The following is a 17062-nucleotide window of genomic DNA, read 5'->3' on the forward strand; positions in this document are numbered from 1 at the left end:
ATGGAATAAGAAGATCTGATCACTTTCGGCAACTCTGTATTTTAGAATGCTGATTTTTTATTCAGTAACAATCAAGACATAGACTTAGTTATCAAAATCATGTCTTCATTATTTATATGAGCTACGAAATTAGCAAAACCTGTATTTTATGGCGGCCATTTTGAAAAACAAAATGGTGGCCATTAAATGAACTTTAAAAAATGCTGTAATTGAAATCCTTGACCCTCAAAATATATACATTGCCACCAAAATCACTTCCATACATTATGTGGAAGCTGAGATAAGAGCAAAAATCTGTATTTTTATGGTGGCCATTTTGAAAAACAAATGGCGGCCATTTTGAAAAACAAAATGGCGGCCATTGAGTGAATTAAGAAAATGCTGTTTTTCGATTTCTTGACACTCACAACTACACTTTGTCACTAAAATCACGTTGATACACGATGTAGAATTTGAGATGAGTACAAATCTGTATTTTATGGCGGCCATTTTGAAAAACAAGATGGCAGACATTCAGTAAACTTAAAAATGCTGTATTTGGATTCATTGACCCTCAAAACATATACTTTGCCACCAAAATCATATCCATACATGATGTGGAAGCTGATATATGAGCAAAAATATGTATTTTATGGCGGCCATTTTAAAAATCCAAAATGGCGGCTTTCCCCAGGCCAGATGAGCTGGAACTTTTTTTTGGTGGATATATAGAACCTATATAACTCAAATCAGTTGAGAAACACTTGTTTCTAATTTTGTCCCAGATTGGCCCTTTTTAGACTTAAAATAGGGATACTAAAGCCTCCACCTAGCACCTGACTACATACATGATCTGTAGTGGACTAAAATGTGTATACCATTATGTGACACCATTCTATCAATACCTATTTCATAGGTTTTTTTTTCAATTTTGTTGTTGAATATGCCATTTTAATGTCACATAATAGTTATTCACTTTGACCAAAAACTGAATCGAAGAAAGATTTACCCAAAAAACATGTAATTTAAATTATTTTTTGGTTTTCTTTTTCAGAAGTGAATAACTTTATTAAAACTACAAAATGAACTATTTAAAGTCCAATTTCTTTAACCTTTATTTTTTATGCTTTTCGGACGACAATATAAGGTTGGGACGTAAATTAAAATATAAATGTGTGCTGCTATTTTGTGTACTATCGACGCACATATCCCAAGCCAGATTTTGCTTATAATTATAACACCTACAGTATTGCTTATGCATTCATTTATGTTGAAAAGGAATTCAGGAGGAAAAATGTTGAAACCACCTAAATATAGTAATCTTTTAAGAATATGATGGTCTCTATTCTATGGCAAAATTGTGAAGTCATGATTGAACTAAATATTTCTAATTATATGTCACATTCATGTGCTAATTTATATTTCTTTGCTGTAATAAATAAAACTAAATCTTTAAAAATTGTTTCAAGATTTTTAAGTATGAATTGGTCCTGTGTGTGAAAACAAGATAGAAGAATACTCTTTGAGACATACAAACAACAACTATTATATACATGTACTTTATTGAAGCATATATAAAAATGTATTTTAGCATTTGTAGTACATTTGTTAATTCAGGATTTGTATTGGTAATCTGCAGTGACCTATTGGCACCTGAAAGCCGCAGCTGTTGCTTTTACAGTAAGAAGCCTGGAAAATTTTCCCCAGTCTATCCTCCATTGACATTAAAATATAATTAAATTCATTTACACATTGTATCTTTGCGAATTATCCTACCAGCCTTAAAATTCGGAATGATTTTTCATCTGTCATAAAATAAATATATTGGTATAGCGAAATGTACGGCTGTGATAAAACACTGTATGTTTGCGCCTTTAAGAACCAGTGATATTTCCCTTAAATATTACATATTTCCATTGTATTCACAATAGGAGATATTTTTTTCCTTAGCCTAAGTGTGATTGGTGAATACAGCCACTAGTGTATGTAAAGGTAGCACTTATTACATACTGGTACAGTTATCTTTTACAAGATCACTAAAAAAGAGCTTGCAATATGTTCTTAATACCAGGCCTCGCAATGTACGGTATACTATTAGGCCATCTTGAATGTTCCATCCATTGTGAACTGCCTCGTTCGCTTTCCCAAAGCCAATGAGGTTGCCAGGATGTGGTGGTAGTTGTGCCCATTTCTTACTTCGTATTTTTCATTTGCCATAGACCATCATTGACATAATGTAAATTTTCAACTCCTATTCCTTTGTTGACTGTTTTACTGAAAGAAAAAAAAGGATCATACTATAATGCACAGGTATAACTAAACAATTATGCACTAAAGGTTGTCAAAACATTCAGTTGATGAGTTTGTATAATTATAATTAATTTTAAACTCCTATTCCTTTGTTTACTGTTTTACTGCAAAAAAAGAGTAATCCTACTATAATGCACAGGTATAAGAAAACAATTATGGACTTAAGGTTTTCAAACCACTCAATTGATGATGAGTTTGTATAATTATCAATACTTTCACTACTACTAAATGTTCAACTCGTACTACTTTGTGGACTCTTCTACTGCAAAAAAAAAAGAAGAATCGTACTATAATGCACCGATAAGGAAACAATTATGCACTATAGGCTTTCAAACCACTCAATTGATGAGTTTGCATATTTATCAATAGTTACTTACATTTGTTCTGATGACATTTTCATTAATCCTATAGCAATTGCATGTTCTTTACCTTCTGCCATAATTGCCTAATACATTATGTTAAGTGAAAAATATTTCTTTTATAAAAGCCTATTATGACACAGAAAGCTCTGTCTACATGTGCCCATATATGGACATGATGATGTCATATCACTACCATATATGGGCACATCACAGCTTTATACAGTATGTTTAGTAAATATATTTCTTTTATAAAAGCCTATTATGAAACACAAAACAGCAAGTTTGTTGCCGATATAATGCCACTTGGCTCAACCAAAATTAATTTGTTTATTAAGGATACAACTATTTCCTTTTCTGGACTCTCTATCATTTTAGCACCAGGCGATGTGAGACCAGGGCACATGATGTTAGCGCCACTAAGTACAAAGCGTATTGCACCTTTGTCTACCTGTTGGTGGGGTAACATCATAGGATCTGCAATAACAATCACGAAAATGTTGTTTTTTTTTCATACGTATCCAACAGAGAGCAACTCAGCAATTACAGGATGGATAAACTATTTTATAATTTATTGTGCTATAAACTAAGTCTCATTAGAGGCTTAGGGAGTGGAGTTGAAAGAGTTGTGAGTTACAAGCCTGGCACTAGGTCAGAATTGAACCCTGGACCTTTGGATTGGAAGGCAAGCATGTTAACCACCAAGCTACAGCTCCACTACAACTACTAGATATTACAGAGAATAGTAGTCATGTATGGCTGAGTATCGGTGTTGAATTGAGGGTCGGTGTTGCCATTGGGTTGGCCTGAAGGGTTGCAGGCAGACTGCATAGAAGCACTCCCCCATACACCCTCTCCGTTATCTCAAGCATATTTGCATACTCATCACTTACATTTGTGTAATAATTTAAGTGTAGGCATAAAAATACCAGCTGTGTCCCTAAATAGTATCACCTCTCCATCCAATGCTACAAGCTCTATGTGGTCATGACTAAAAAAAGACAGCAGAAACTTTATTTTTAACAAACAAAAATCTAGTATTGTCAATAAATTGTGACTTATGCACTTGTCAATTGTATGACCCATCATATGACCTCTGGGATATTGGAGTCATGGGTGCGTCATTTAGAAAAAATCATTGATGCAGGTGGTACATCACATCAATGAACAATGGTGTGTCAATGTCCGTCACTTTACCACCGGCGATATCATAAACAACATGGTCACACTGCGTCAAAATGGGTGAGTCATGGTCACCTAAGGTCATAAGGTATGACACACATTGGACAATAGACGCACCTCTCCAGGGGGTCGTATAGTGGGTCATACAATTGCATTATAACGCATTATGCTAAAGCTTCAATATGCGTAATAATAAATAAAATTCCAGAAATTAATAAGATTTGCCTGACGGATAGACATTACCATTTGACAAGCACTAATGGTTCTTTTTTTGGAACAATCTGATCAACGTAAGGTGCGACGGCTGGGTAGTGTTCAACTAAGCCAGCTCTAATACCACGCGCTACTGATGATTTAACTTGCTGCGTTCCAGAAACATTATCTTTGGCTATGAACCTATAAAAAAAATGTAAAGCATGCAAAACAAGAAATTAAACATTTTGACAGAAATCATGATTGCTAGTTTTGAAAAAAAAAGACACTGTAAAATGTGACAGTACACAACTGAAAAAGTTGTTGTTCTACCACAAAAATACCTCCATATAAATACAAGCACCCCTATCAAGGTAAATTATATTATTATAAAGTATACCTTATTAATTTTCAATCAAAATTGGGCACATAATTAAATATATCAATATCATCAGATCTGATAAATTCTATAAATAAAAACCTAGTTTTGCACACAAAATTTTTTACAAATTGAAGGTTAATTTATATTCATAATTATAAATACTCACTTTTTAAACATAACTGTGTAATATTGAATTGTTAAAAGTAAAATGTTATATTAATTTGTTATGAACTGTTTTAGCTACTGCACCTTCCTTTTTCCACAGTAGAATCTTGCTTGATCAGACTTGGCATGACTTAGGTCATGATGTTTTTTCTCAATAAATGCTTTATCATCAATACTTTTAAAATTTAATGATTCAATAGGTTTTTAATTGTATCTGTTACATCTATTGTACATTTAACCATTTTCTATGAAACAAAAATGTTGTTTTAGTGTTCAATTGTTCACTTTAAAAAAAAGTTGATGAAAGTTAGGTCAGTGAGTGACCTTTAACCCTATGAAAAACGTTCACTTTGCGAAACATGTCGCTGATTAACTTTGAGAGCTCGACAAAACTTGAAAACCAGCGAAATGAAAAACGAAAACGCAGAGAAAAAATTATTGATGACGTAAGTACTTGTATAATGTATATTTTTCAGTAGATATTATTGCTGTTTCATGAAATGATTTTGTGTAGGCCTGGCCCTAGGCTAGATAAGTCGAGTAGAGAAATATTGACACCGCCTGCGAAAACCTGCCTTTGTGTGGGTCGAATACTACTACTAGGCCTAGCATGCCTTTGGGCCCTACTCTTCCAATCTGGTTCATTCCAAAAAGGCTACACCTAGCATGGAATTTTAATGACGGTGGCCATATAAGTTATTATGTTAAATTCTAAATTTATATCCCATTACGCCGATGATACCACAAGTCCACACTGTTCAGCTTTTCTTTTTTCCCTTTCCCTTTCCACCACTTATTTTTTTTCGTTTGACTAAATCGTACTTACATAGTCTGAAATAATTCTGTGTTTTTTCCAGGCAAAAGAAAAATATCAAAAACATGTCAAACGTAAAGAAGAAAGACGATTAAAGGGAGAAGATACCTGGATGTTACCATCAGTGAGTCAGAAGATTGCCGACGACGTAAGTGTGGAAAATAATTTGTAGAAATTGGAATAGCACAGTTTTTAAAAAAGGATTTGAAATGTTGTACAACCAGGGTGCCTTAAACATGAGTATATGTGCATCTGGCAATAAATTGTAATTAACATAATAATTATTTCATTTGTTAATAAACTTAAATAAAAAAATAGATATTTTGTAAAATTACTGTATTCACAGGAACAGAAGATCAAGTCAAAGAAACCTAAAAAAGAGAAAAAAAAACACAAGAAGAAACAAAAGCATAAAAAGAAAGAAAAAAACAACTCTTCAAGTTCAGATGACTCGGAAGATGATGATGAAATGCAGTGGGTTGTAAAAGAAGAAGAACCAAAAGAAGCCCCAGTAAAACCTGTATACACTGTGGCTGGACCACCGCCTTCTGTCTTGGAGCCGCAGCAGTCACAGGTAAAATATTCTGTGGGTTTGTTTTCCTGGACTAAATAATTTTTGAAATAAATAAAATTGAGTAAATTAAGTAGGCCTACTGTGTGTATTATATAAAACAATTATTTTGTATTTTACTAGCGAGATGACTGGATGAAGGATTCCTTTGACATGAACACATACACAAGAAAAGATTTGAGGAAGGATAAAGATGTAGAGAAAGAAAAAGAAAAGAAAGAAAGGAAGAGTGTGTTGGATAATGTAAGTAAAGGGTTTTGCTAACTACCGTTTCTCAAGAAAAATAATAACTCTATACTGTAACTTTTGTTTTAAATTTTAATCATTTTCAATTGTTTTAACAGTATTTTAACATTGGCCTATTAAAAGTGTTTTTTACTTTATCACATGATACCACAGATTACATTTCTCCAAAGTGGGTTACTTGGCTGGCCCAAATGTCTGGCAAATTGACAGTAAGACATCGCCAATAATGCTATTAAGGGATGCACTAGGCACCAGAAATCTGGAACCAACTTCCTCGTTCCATCCGCTACACTCCATCCTCATGTTGCGCTGTGAAACTCTGGTAAAGAGCGCTTTATAAATGTTTGATATTATTATTATTATTAATTTAAAAACATATTTTTTTAGCCTGGGCAGTGCAAGAACGAGTTGAATCCTTTCTGGAAGAATGGAGGTAGTGGCCTTCCTGAAGAAAACCCCAACAAAACAAGTACAACAAATGTACCAAAGAAAAGTAGGGATGGTGGAGTTTGGTGGCTGAAGCAGTCTTATAAAAGAGCAGTTGAACAGTCAGACGATAGTGGAAAGGCAGTGGATGATATTCTTGCTGAAAGGTTTGGGGTAAGTTATGTGGGTCACTTTGGGTTTTGGTAGTTCATATACAGTGGTACATGTTGCTTAAATGACGAAGGTCCCAAATCCCAAGAATTTATAAAGCATGGCCAAACCATAGTGGGTGCTTTTTATATTTTAAAATGACATTTACAGTAACAATGGTACACAACGTATCTCAAAATTGTAAAATTTTGACAATAAAGTAGACTTGTATCTTGTAGTATCTTCTGATATACGTTTCACGTTATACTGCTGAATATATCTATAAGCTTTAATGATAAGAATGTTGTTTGTCCGAAGACTAGAAAGATGATTAAAATATTAACTGTTCACCAAGTTGGTATACTGTGGAATTTTTAATTGCTCTAATGGAAGCACTTGATTTGCATTGTAGAAACTGTGTTACCAATGCATTTTTCGCCTTTAGGTGCCTAGTGGAGCCTACATAGCAAATGTATGCACTGTCGGGATATTTTTAGTATAGATTGATTGAAATATTGATTGAAATATATATTTATACTGGGTAACCTCTTCAGTCAAAGACTGGTCTCCCAGAGGGCCCAGTTGGTGATCAGTGGCTGTGAAGTACTAATACACCGGGGTAACCCCCTACTCGTCTCGAAAGATGTACTAGATTCTTTAAAGTGCACACGAGCTAGATGTGTACACTGGACCTACGGTTTATAGTCCTTATCTGAGAAGACTCGTTCTACCACCAGAACCATAAAGTGAGTGAGCCTCGAACCCCTGCCGATGTTATGGCTACGTAATTACGGTTCCACTGTTTTAACCGCTCGGCCACTCACTCACTCACAGCAAAAACAACTGGAAGAATTTGCACTTTTAGCAGTAGACAGGTAATTACCAAAAATATCGAGAAACTCCTGCTACTGTCGAGAGGTCTGTTATTATATAATAATGAACTTAGTTGTATTGTACATTTTTTTCAGTCTGCAGAAAAATATTATAAAATGTTGGCAGAAGCTGAGGGATCTTTGGATCAACAAAGAGGAAACCAGCAAGGGCATCGGAACCAGAACAGAGATGGAAGGTACGATGGAAGAACCGATGACAGAAGGGATCGGTATGATGATGGCAGAACAAGACATCGAGATAGAAATGACAATAGAGGTAGACATGAAAATACAGAAAGAGATAAAAATGAATATAAAGATGAGGAGAGATCGAGCAGAAGAAGTAGAGACCCACATGATGACAGAAGATCAGGGAGTGATAGAAGGCATGAGAGAGACAGAGATGACAAACGAGAAGAAAAATATGATAACCGAGATCGTAAAAGTAGGTTTCTTAAACCAGGTGATATGAGTTCGAAAAGAAAACCAATGTTTAGAAAACCTGGTGAAGGCATTGGAGAAGAATCAAGTTATCAAAGACATAAAGAAATTACAAAGACTACTCCATCACAGAACTGGAGAGATAAAGCATTTAGGAAGCCTTCTGATGAAACAGAAAAGGCAAAAGACAGAAAAGTGCCATCTCCAGTGGCATCATCTTCTAAAGAAAGTAAAAGAGAGTACAGTAATAGTGGCAGCAGCAGCAGTAGTGAGGATGGTAGTGGGTCTGGTAGTAGTGATTCAGAAGAACGTAGTCCTTCTCCACCGCCTGTCAGGATTTTAACAGAGCAAGAGATGAACCAGCTAGGCGCAAAGATTCTGAGGGCTGAACTTATGGGCAATGAGGTAGGCTGTGGCTAAGAAACTTTTGTTTTAATCTATAAAAAATGTATTCAAATATGAATGTTAATACTGTAAGTTGAGTGGAGAGAATATTTACGTGAGTTAAAAGATTGACTGTTAAGCTTGGTTCTCACTAGAAAGTAACGCAAGGACGTAAACGCAACGCAAGTGTTTTAACCAATGACAAGCGAAGTTATAGACAGTTAGCAATCACAAGCGAATAAGCCATCGCTTGTGATTGGTCAATTCATTTGCGTTGCGTTACGTCCTTGCGCTGCGTCGCTAGTGGGAACCACGCTTAAATGAAGTGGAGAGGAGTTGAATGGAACAGTCAAACTTTGAATTAATGAAAATATTATCCCTATTCAATGATTACAAAACATTGATTATTTGTTTTAATCTACAGCTGTTTCACTTTGAATCGTATGTGGAAAACAACGCCTATTAACAAATGTGGCACTAAGTATTTGGCCATAGGGTAGGGCAGTTAATGACGGTGCAGATAACTGGTTGGTTTTTCTTCACAATTAGTCTAGCAAATTATCAGAACTTTTTTCAAAAAGCTGACCGTACAATTGTTTCTTTTTGTTTCAGGAACAAGCTGCTAAACTGAAAGCTGAACTTGAAGCAGCTAGAAAAGCAAAATTAGAACAACCTAAAATGCCTGCTAGGTCAGGTCAATCCAATGACCAATCAGAGGAGATTATCCTTACCAGAATGAATAAGAGTGGGCAGTGTTGGCCAGTGCCGGAGATGGAAGGAGTGGCTGAGTATAGAAAGGGAAAGACAAGAAAAAAAAAAGTTAAGGTATGATACAATAAAATTTTGTGGTAGATTTTCTTCTCCATATGGAAATTTGAAACAACTTCATACAGTGATGCTACCCTATTGGTCATCTGACCACCATATGACCAGCAGAAATGTTATACATTTTACACTGCAGCCAACCTCTATTCAGGGTACATGCTCATTAAGGGGACACTTTATTGGTTCCTGAAGGTGTCCCCTTAATAGAGGTTCTACTATATATTCATCTATCTCCTTATTGTGTTTGTAGCTTCCAACACATGGTGATGGTGGTGAAAGAGAACGCTATTTTGCAGATGATGATAATTTTGACTTAAAGACGTTGGTACAGCGAGAGAGAATGAGTCGTGCAGAAGATCAGAATATGATGCTGTCAAGGTTAGCTGGAAGGGTAGGTCAAAGATTATTTACATGACTAAATTCTTGCTATTAACACTGGTTTTTGGTGCTTTTGTAATTTGAGTATAAACCAACCCAACCCAGTTGAATAAACCATTTATTTCAAAATATAATTTAAAATATAATTTTATACCAACTGCATTTCTGCTAAATTTGTGCTCCTAAAAATAACGGTTAATTAAGTGGTTGGTCGTCAACGTTGGTGTTACCCAGAATGCAATTGACACTGGCGGTCAATTCAAACGTTACTGCAGTGTAGTGACTCAAGGTCAGCGGCTGTCAATCAAATAACTTTTGCGTTGGAGCTAAAAGTTGCACAGCAATAACTGTTTAAATGGTGATCTAACACCGAATTGATTGTGTTTTTTAAACCGGTATTTTCAGGCTGACATTTGACTGATTATTTAAAATTTGTCATGATTCTGCTGCCAATTACGGTAGGGTTAATTTATTCACACGGTTATTTTTTCGCAGCAGAAACAGGACCCTAGTGAGCACTTGATAATTGTTAGTATTTTATGTTTTCTTTTTAGTCTATTGACAAGACTGATGATGAGTATCATACTCTAGATGATATGTTTGTCTCGCGAGCCGCTCAGGTTGAGTCTCGTGCTCAAGCAGAAGAGAAAATGAAAGCCAGAGCCATAGCTGAACACAAGCAACTTTCTGCTGCCCTCTCTAAATGTCCTTATTGTCTGGACAGCTCTGAGATGAAAAAGCACCTTATCATATCTTTAGGAACAAAGGTAGTTTATGTCCTGGTTTTCGTTAATAATAATAACACTACGTCGATCTTATATAGCGCTTAAAGCACAAAGCCTCCAAAGCTCTGTCTACACTATCAAACTAGTTGACAGAAAAAGTGTGATGTTCCCAAATATGGTAGTGATATATGTCTAAATATGGTAGTGACATGACATCATTATGTCCATATATGGGCACATTACATTTTTTTTGTTACATAAAGTTACCCCGGTCATATTTGGATCAAACACATCTGGGAGCATACTCCCATAATGTTGCATCTAGTAATAAGTGCAGTTATGTTTTGGCAACTCCACTCCCAAAGACTTGTAATAAGACTTTGTTTATGTAAAGCATGTTTTGGTTACTAAACTGTTTATAAGGAGATTGATGTTTTATTTTTAATAGGTGTATTTAAGTTTACCAGCGACGCGATCGCTTACAGACGGCCATTGTCTACTGATACCAATGCAACATGCGACGGCAGCAACGGCATTAGATGAAGATGTTTGGAATGAAATACAGGTAGATTTTATACTATAATTTGATAAATATATCAGAAAATATAAGATATTAAATATTTAAAAATGTAAAATTATAATTTTTGTTTTATTTAGATACAGGTAGATTTTATACTAGTATTGATAAATATATCCGACAATCTAGAATATTATTCAAATATTTTAAAATTTAAAACTATAATTTATGTTTTAGTTAGATACAGGTAGATTTTATACTATTACTTAATAAATATATCAGAAAATATAGGATATTAAAATACTTATAATGTGAAACTATAATTTTTGTTTTATTTAAATAAAGGTAGATTTTATACTATTATTTAAAAAATATATCAGAAAATCTATGATATTCAAATATTTCAAAATGTAAAACTATAATTTTTATTTAGACATTAAAGAGGGCGCTTGTCACAATGTTCGAATCACAAGATGAAGATGTAGTATTTCTGGAAACGTCTATGAACCTACGCAAGCAATATCACATGCGTATCGAATGTGTACCTGTACCGAAGGAGTTGGAGGAAATGGCACCTATTTATTTTAAGGTAGGTTTTGCTGACAAATTTTCATATCCACTCCTATCCACAACTTATTGTCCTTATGTCTGGAGGAACTATAAAGATATTATACGAACGGACGAAGGAAATTTGTATAGCAAACTGCAATAAATAACTTAATAATATATTGTTTGAAAGTTTGCATGCCGAAATCAAATGTTTATATAATATAATATACGTGGTGTACCACCACATATTTTAGTTCGGAAAAGAATTGTTGAGTTTCTCGAGGACGATCAAAACATTGATCGAAACGTCGAGAAACTCAAGAGCTAACTAATATACGTGGTGTACTGCAAACTTTATATCAACTTATAATAGTTATGTGTTTTTTCTTTTATATACTTAGAAAGCTATAATGGAAACTGGGTCAGAATGGTCACAGAATAAGAAGTTAATAGACACACATCAAAAGGGTATACGCAAATCGGTAAGTAAATATGTATCTGTTACAAAATGTGTGTGGGGAGAGAGGCACCACAAATCAAGTCATAATATAACAACATGTTCAAGTTTCTCCTTCACCATAGTTCTGGTGGTAGAAGTCTTAACTGAAGTCCAGTGTACACATACTGTATGGCTTGTGAGCACTCTAAAAAGGCTGGGTTCTGGTGTAAATGTATCATCTAACACAGAAGTTTTTTTGGAGCCTGATTTCTTTTATTCAATTTTTGTTATTACTGTGTTTTGCTTTTTGTTCATGTTTTTATATTACTCCTTTTATACAGGTACCAAAGGGCTTTCCATATTTTAGTGTTGAGTTCGCAATGGATGGAGGATTTGCACATGTCATAGAAGATGAACAAACATTCTCACATTATTTTGGCAAGGTAGGTAGACAATTTAAAGAACTTTTATATTAAATAACTTTTTATTTTAAATATAATACTGTAGTTTTCCATCTAATTTTTTTTTCAATCTAATTCAACTACTCCATAGGACAACAACTACCCAACTAAACATAAGGGGGTAGTTGTCCTGTGGTATAGTTGTGCATATTTTTAGATCAAGATGCCAAATTTACTATACTAGGGTTAGGACATATATATTTAATTATCTTCGAAAAAGGTTTTCACCTGGTTAAATATCTATATACAATTATTTGCGACGTTTCGACTTTTTGTCAAAAAATCTTCATCTAGCAATGACTGGATGTTTATTCTAAGTTTGCCAATAGAGGGCGTTGCTCTACAACTAGCAAAGCTACTTCTAGCAACCACTAACATCTAGTCATTGCCAGATGAAAATTTGTTCACAAGTCGAAACGTCGCACACGTATCTCATGACTTGTAACATAAAGAATTGTATACAGATATAAAATTAATTACTTTACAAGGGTACCAAAATCATAAATTAGACCTCTGTATATATACACAAAATTCACATTTATAAATCAGTAAGTTAGGTACTCAACTCTGTATATACACACAAATTCACATTTATAAAACAGTAGGTACTCAAAAATGTTTATTGTCTATATTATTTATAAGGAAATACTGGGTGGGATGCTGGACTTGGAGCCTAGGCGCTGGAGAAATCCATTGAGAGAAAATTTTGACAATCAGAGACGGAAGGTTTTGAGGTTTGCAGATTGGTGGAAGCCATTCGATATCACAAATAAATAATACACATTTTATAGTTCTTAAAATCACTAATAATCACACAAATAATAGTTTTATTACACAAAATCCAAACCACAAAACCTTTTTTACGAAACAATGTTAATATTATGTTAATTATACCTTTATTCTTTATTTCAAACCAACAGTGTAAAACACCAATAACAGGTTGAAAATATATAACTAAACTATAAAATATGAGCCAATATAAATATATACAAAATGAAAAAAAGATTATTTAAATAATTTCATTAATAATACATTTAAATACCTGCATATATTATACCAAACACAAATGCAAACACATGTAATTACCATAAAATAAATGTAATACTGTAATACCCCCCTGGGATTATACTTGGTAATATACAGTAATTCACATTTCTGTGTTAAAATAATACTAATACTAATAATAATATTGGTACCAATTCAGTGTATTAAACTATAATCAATGTATAATATACAGTACAGTAATTATTTTTATTTATTAAACAAATTTTTTTTACAATAAAAAAGGAATATTTTTATGTATTTATTCGCTTGATGTGGTATTTGATTCACGTCGCTTTTCCAACAGATTCTTGATGTAAAATTCACCTAAAAAAAATAAAAAAACAATTATACTCCAGTACCGATAGCCGTTTGAAACTGCTATTCAGAGAATTCATACATTAACAATATTATTTATATTCATATACATTAACAATATTATACTTACCAGCTTTGTATGAAGAACGCACTAAAGGCCCACTTGCTGTGTAAGCGAATCCTAATTTCTTTCCAACTTTTTCCCAATAACTGAACTTCTCAGGCGTTACATATTCTTCTACTCTTAGATGTCGTTTAGTTGGCTGCATGTATTGACCCAACGTCACGCATTCTACGCCAGCAGTCCGTAAATCTACAGAATTATTTTAATAATAGCAAGTTACATTTTTGCTCTACTCAGACATAACTGTATTGAATAGTTAGTACATAGAGAACACTTTGGCAATCGGACCCATGACCTCCAGTTTACTAACCTGGAACTTGTACCTCTAGACCACCAAGTTTGCGCTGATGACTAGGGTTAGAACACAAGGAAGAAGTAGGTACTTACTACGAAGTACATTTATGCCAGGGTAAGTAGCATGTTTACGGGCTCCTGATGCAACGTAGTATCGATCTTGCTCAAAATATTTCCCTGCCCACAGATAATAACTAAATAAGTGAAAAAACAGTCCATTAATAATTAAGTAAACACAACAAACCTTTGAGGGTCTGGAATACTTCCTGGTCTGTTTCTCCAAGTCCTAGCATGATGGATGATTTAGTAAATTTCTGATCATCTAACATTTTAACATGTTCAAGAACCTTCATAGATTGTTTGTAGTTCGCTCGTGGATCACGCACAAATCTGTAAATGGTAATTATTAATGAATTGAAACTGTTATTTTCTTAGCTGGGTTGTTAAGGTGCTTTGCTATTGTTGGCAAAAATTTTTTTTTCCAAAACAACTCCACTTACCAAAAAATTCTTTCTTGAGTGAATAGATTTTTACCAATATTGGGACTGTTAATTTTGTAATGAATGCAAATAAAGGTTCTTGTGTATATTTATATGGGTCCTTGACAATATGCTTAATATATAAAATAATAATTTTGCACAAACTTAGCCCACACTAACATCAAACCAAACAGTACTTACTTCTGCAATGCCTCTACCGTTTCAATATTATGCGCATATACATCAAGTCCAGAACGAACAATATTACCAACAGCTTCTAGATCACCTCGGAAATCCGGAGTCAAACACTCAACCATTATTTGTGGCGCTCTAGTAATGACAACAATAGTTAATTTGAAATAGTCGTCAATTTTGGTTCGGGTTTTGGCACTAATGTCAGACCGAAGATTTTGTGGAAGCTGATGTAAAAGTTGCACATTCACACAAAAATTTACGAAAAGCTTTCAAGTTTGGTTAAATATATTTTGGTGTAATTGTAATACCTGCTTTTGATTTCCGAGACAGTTTCAGCAAAGTGTATTGACCCTCCATCTGGCAAGTCTACAACCAATGAAAATAATATGCAAATTAATATCTTGTACTTTAATACGTTAATTATTAAAACCTCATTGTCGTTTGATTGTGTTGTTTACTTTAATACCACATATGGTATGTGACATTTCCACTTCTGGGGTTCTCAGTGTAAAGCTCTGTCTACACTATCAAACTAGTTTGACATTAAAAAGTGTGATGTGTCCAAATATGGTAATGATATGCCCAAATATGGTAGTGATATGACATCATCATCTCCATAATATATTGGCACATCAAATTTTTTGTCACATAAAGTAGTAATAGTAGTAATTTTATATTTAGTCTAGACCTTTTCTATTTATTGTACTGATATATTTTTGCCTGTATCTTCATTAGCATGTATTGATGTTAATCTCTTACCATCTCTGTCAACTGATGTGAGTACCACATAATCTAAACCCCATTTGGCTATTGCACTTGCTGTATTTACTGGTTCATTTGCATCTGGTGCAGGAGGCTTTCTTGCAGTTTTAACAGAACAAAACAGACATCCTCTTGTACATGTATCTCCTAGCAACTGTTTAAAAATAGAAGTACTCAATGTCTTTTGACATAACGAAAAATAAAAGAAGATTTCTGATACAAAGGCATACAAGAATGGAATGAATTGACATAATTATTATGAAACGTAGCATAGTTATACTAGCTTGTTTCACCATACCATAATAGTAGCTGTTGCCGTTGAATGTTCACCACCTCCCCAGCATTCACCAATATTAGGACACCTCGCTTCTTCGCATACCTAAGTTGACACAATGCATAAAAATGAAAAAAAAATAACACATTTAAACATAAAATATGACAAGCAGGAATGTATTTGTGGTTTTGTTCATCACTAAAACAGTGTTCTTGTGAGGTATATACTATCTGACTCCAGGCCTCAGAAAGTAAGCAGTAGGAAAAATTAATAGTCTAATGCTCAGTGCTGTTGGTCACATTTTTAATATCAAACCCAAGAACTTTAACAAAAAAATCATTAGAATATCTCACCGTATGCAAATTAAGATCTCGTAAGGTTTCTTTTAATTTGTAATAATTATTGCCGATAGGAATCTCTGTCTTTAACCATGGTGGTAGACGAAGTCTGAAAAAAAAGTTAGTTATTAATTATCATATGATTTAGCCAAACTGTATGCAGTAATTATTATTTGTTTTAAATTGCTAAAATGCTATTTACAAGAGTAATAATTAATATTGATAACTTTTTTCAGTATGAATTTTTCAATTATTGTTTATTAACCACACCGTTTTATTCCTTTCTCTCGTTTTAAAGTCCCATCATAAGGGCCTTCAAAAGGTTCTTCTAGAACTATGTCTCCCGATATGAAATCTTCTAGACTGGGTCCATCCGCAATTTTCTTTTTCTGTTCCAAAGTTAAATTGCTACAGCATCTTCTAGCGCCCAGCAATGAGTTACGAAAAATCTATAAAAAAAAAAAATATTTTATAATCATGATGTACTAATTACTAAAAATGGAAGTCACGTTTTTTTAAAGTATGTCACCAAGGTTGTTTCTAAATAACTGGTTAAAAAATCAATATTTATTTTGGGGCGAACTGACTTAACAAACGGTCAACACGTGTGTATAGACGACCAGACGCCAAAAAATAAAGCATGACTGTCGTGTTTGGCCTAGCTTTAATTAAAAGGTATAAAAAAATCATTGCACAATTATATATAACTTCTCAAAACAGACTACTAACTGGAAACAGCCTACTTCCTGCTTGAAACGTTACTGCAACGGTTTTAGACATGTTTTTTCTGATTTGTTTTGACTAAAAAAGTTGGCTTTTTTACGTAATACTTATAGGTACGTCACAAACCTACACTGACCTCAGCTCCCT

General features: G+C 33.8%; 3 protein-coding genes across 3 annotated transcripts; 1 reads left to right on the forward strand and 2 right to left on the reverse strand.

Moving 5' to 3' along the window:
- Positions 1-1447: 1447 nt before the first annotated feature.
- On the reverse strand, positions 1448-4680 carry LOC140050346 (malignant T-cell-amplified sequence 1-like). Its single transcript, XM_072095497.1, has 6 exons — positions 4571-4680; positions 4074-4226; positions 3542-3639; positions 2992-3125; positions 2667-2734; positions 1448-2253 (listed from the first exon to the last, which is right to left on the reverse strand). Exons 1-6 carry the CDS (start codon positions 4579-4581, stop codon positions 2172-2174), a joined length of 546 nt encoding a protein of 181 aa, XP_071951598.1. The 5' UTR covers positions 4582-4680; the 3' UTR covers positions 1448-2171.
- A 239-nt stretch (positions 4681-4919) lies between these two features.
- Positions 4920-13373, forward strand: LOC140050373 (CWF19-like protein 2). The gene is made up of 14 exons (XM_072095535.1): positions 4920-5015; positions 5427-5531; positions 5730-5957; positions 6078-6197; positions 6588-6800; positions 7745-8494; positions 9086-9298; positions 9549-9689; positions 10231-10443; positions 10850-10966; positions 11352-11507; positions 11869-11949; positions 12248-12349; positions 13010-13373. The coding sequence occupies exons 1-14, from the start codon at positions 4929-4931 to the stop codon at positions 13142-13144; spliced, it is 2661 nt and encodes an 886-aa protein (XP_071951636.1). The 5' UTR covers positions 4920-4928; the 3' UTR covers positions 13145-13373.
- Positions 13325-17051, reverse strand: LOC140050375 (lipoyl synthase, mitochondrial-like). The gene is made up of 10 exons (XM_072095537.1): positions 16922-17051; positions 16463-16641; positions 16208-16301; positions 15879-15959; positions 15578-15734; positions 15127-15184; positions 14825-14953; positions 14389-14534; positions 13857-14039; positions 13325-13735 (listed from the first exon to the last, which is right to left on the reverse strand). Exons 1-10 carry the CDS (start codon positions 16970-16972, stop codon positions 13671-13673), a joined length of 1143 nt encoding a protein of 380 aa, XP_071951638.1. The 5' UTR covers positions 16973-17051; the 3' UTR covers positions 13325-13670.
- Between the last annotated feature and the right edge of the window lie 11 nt (positions 17052-17062).

This window comes from Antedon mediterranea, chromosome 5 (assembly GCF_964355755.1).
Source record: "Antedon mediterranea chromosome 5, ecAntMedi1.1, whole genome shotgun sequence".
Lineage (NCBI taxonomy): Eukaryota > Metazoa > Echinodermata > Crinoidea > Comatulida > Antedonidae > Antedon > Antedon mediterranea.

What these genes read in the sequence shown, in the direction of transcription:
- LOC140050346 (XM_072095497.1), bottom strand. An exon ending in CCATTAGTGCTTGTCAAATG is followed by an intron (nt 3,640 to 4,073) that starts GTAATGTCTATC and finishes GTCTTTTTTTAG; the next exon opens with TCATGACCACATAGAGCTTG. An exon ending in AAAATGTCATCAGAACAAAT is followed by an intron (nt 2,254 to 2,666) that starts GTAAGTAACTAT and finishes TTTTTCTTTCAG; the next exon opens with TAAAACAGTCAACAAAGGAA.
- LOC140050373 (XM_072095535.1), top strand. Translation starts at nt 4,929, where the DNA reads ATGTCGCTGATTAACTTTGAGAGCTCGACAAAACTTGAAAACCAGCGA. An exon ending in CTGAACTTATGGGCAATGAG is followed by an intron (nt 8,495 to 9,085) that starts GTAGGCTGTGGC and finishes TTTTTGTTTCAG; the next exon opens with GAACAAGCTGCTAAACTGAA. An exon ending in TCTCACATTATTTTGGCAAG is followed by an intron (nt 12,350 to 13,009) that starts GTAGGTAGACAA and finishes ATTATTTATAAG; the next exon opens with GAAATACTGGGTGGGATGCT.
- LOC140050375 (XM_072095537.1), bottom strand. Translation starts at nt 16,972, where the DNA reads ATGTCTAAAACCGTTGCAGTAACGTTTCAAGCAGGAAGTAGGCTGTTT. An exon ending in CGAGAGAAAGGAATAAAACG is followed by an intron (nt 16,302 to 16,462) that starts GTGTGGTTAATA and finishes CTTTTTTTTCAG; the next exon opens with ACTTCGTCTACCACCATGGT. An exon ending in GCGTTCTTCATACAAAGCTG is followed by an intron (nt 13,736 to 13,856) that starts GTAAGTATAATA and finishes TATTTTTTTTAG; the next exon opens with GTGAATTTTACATCAAGAAT.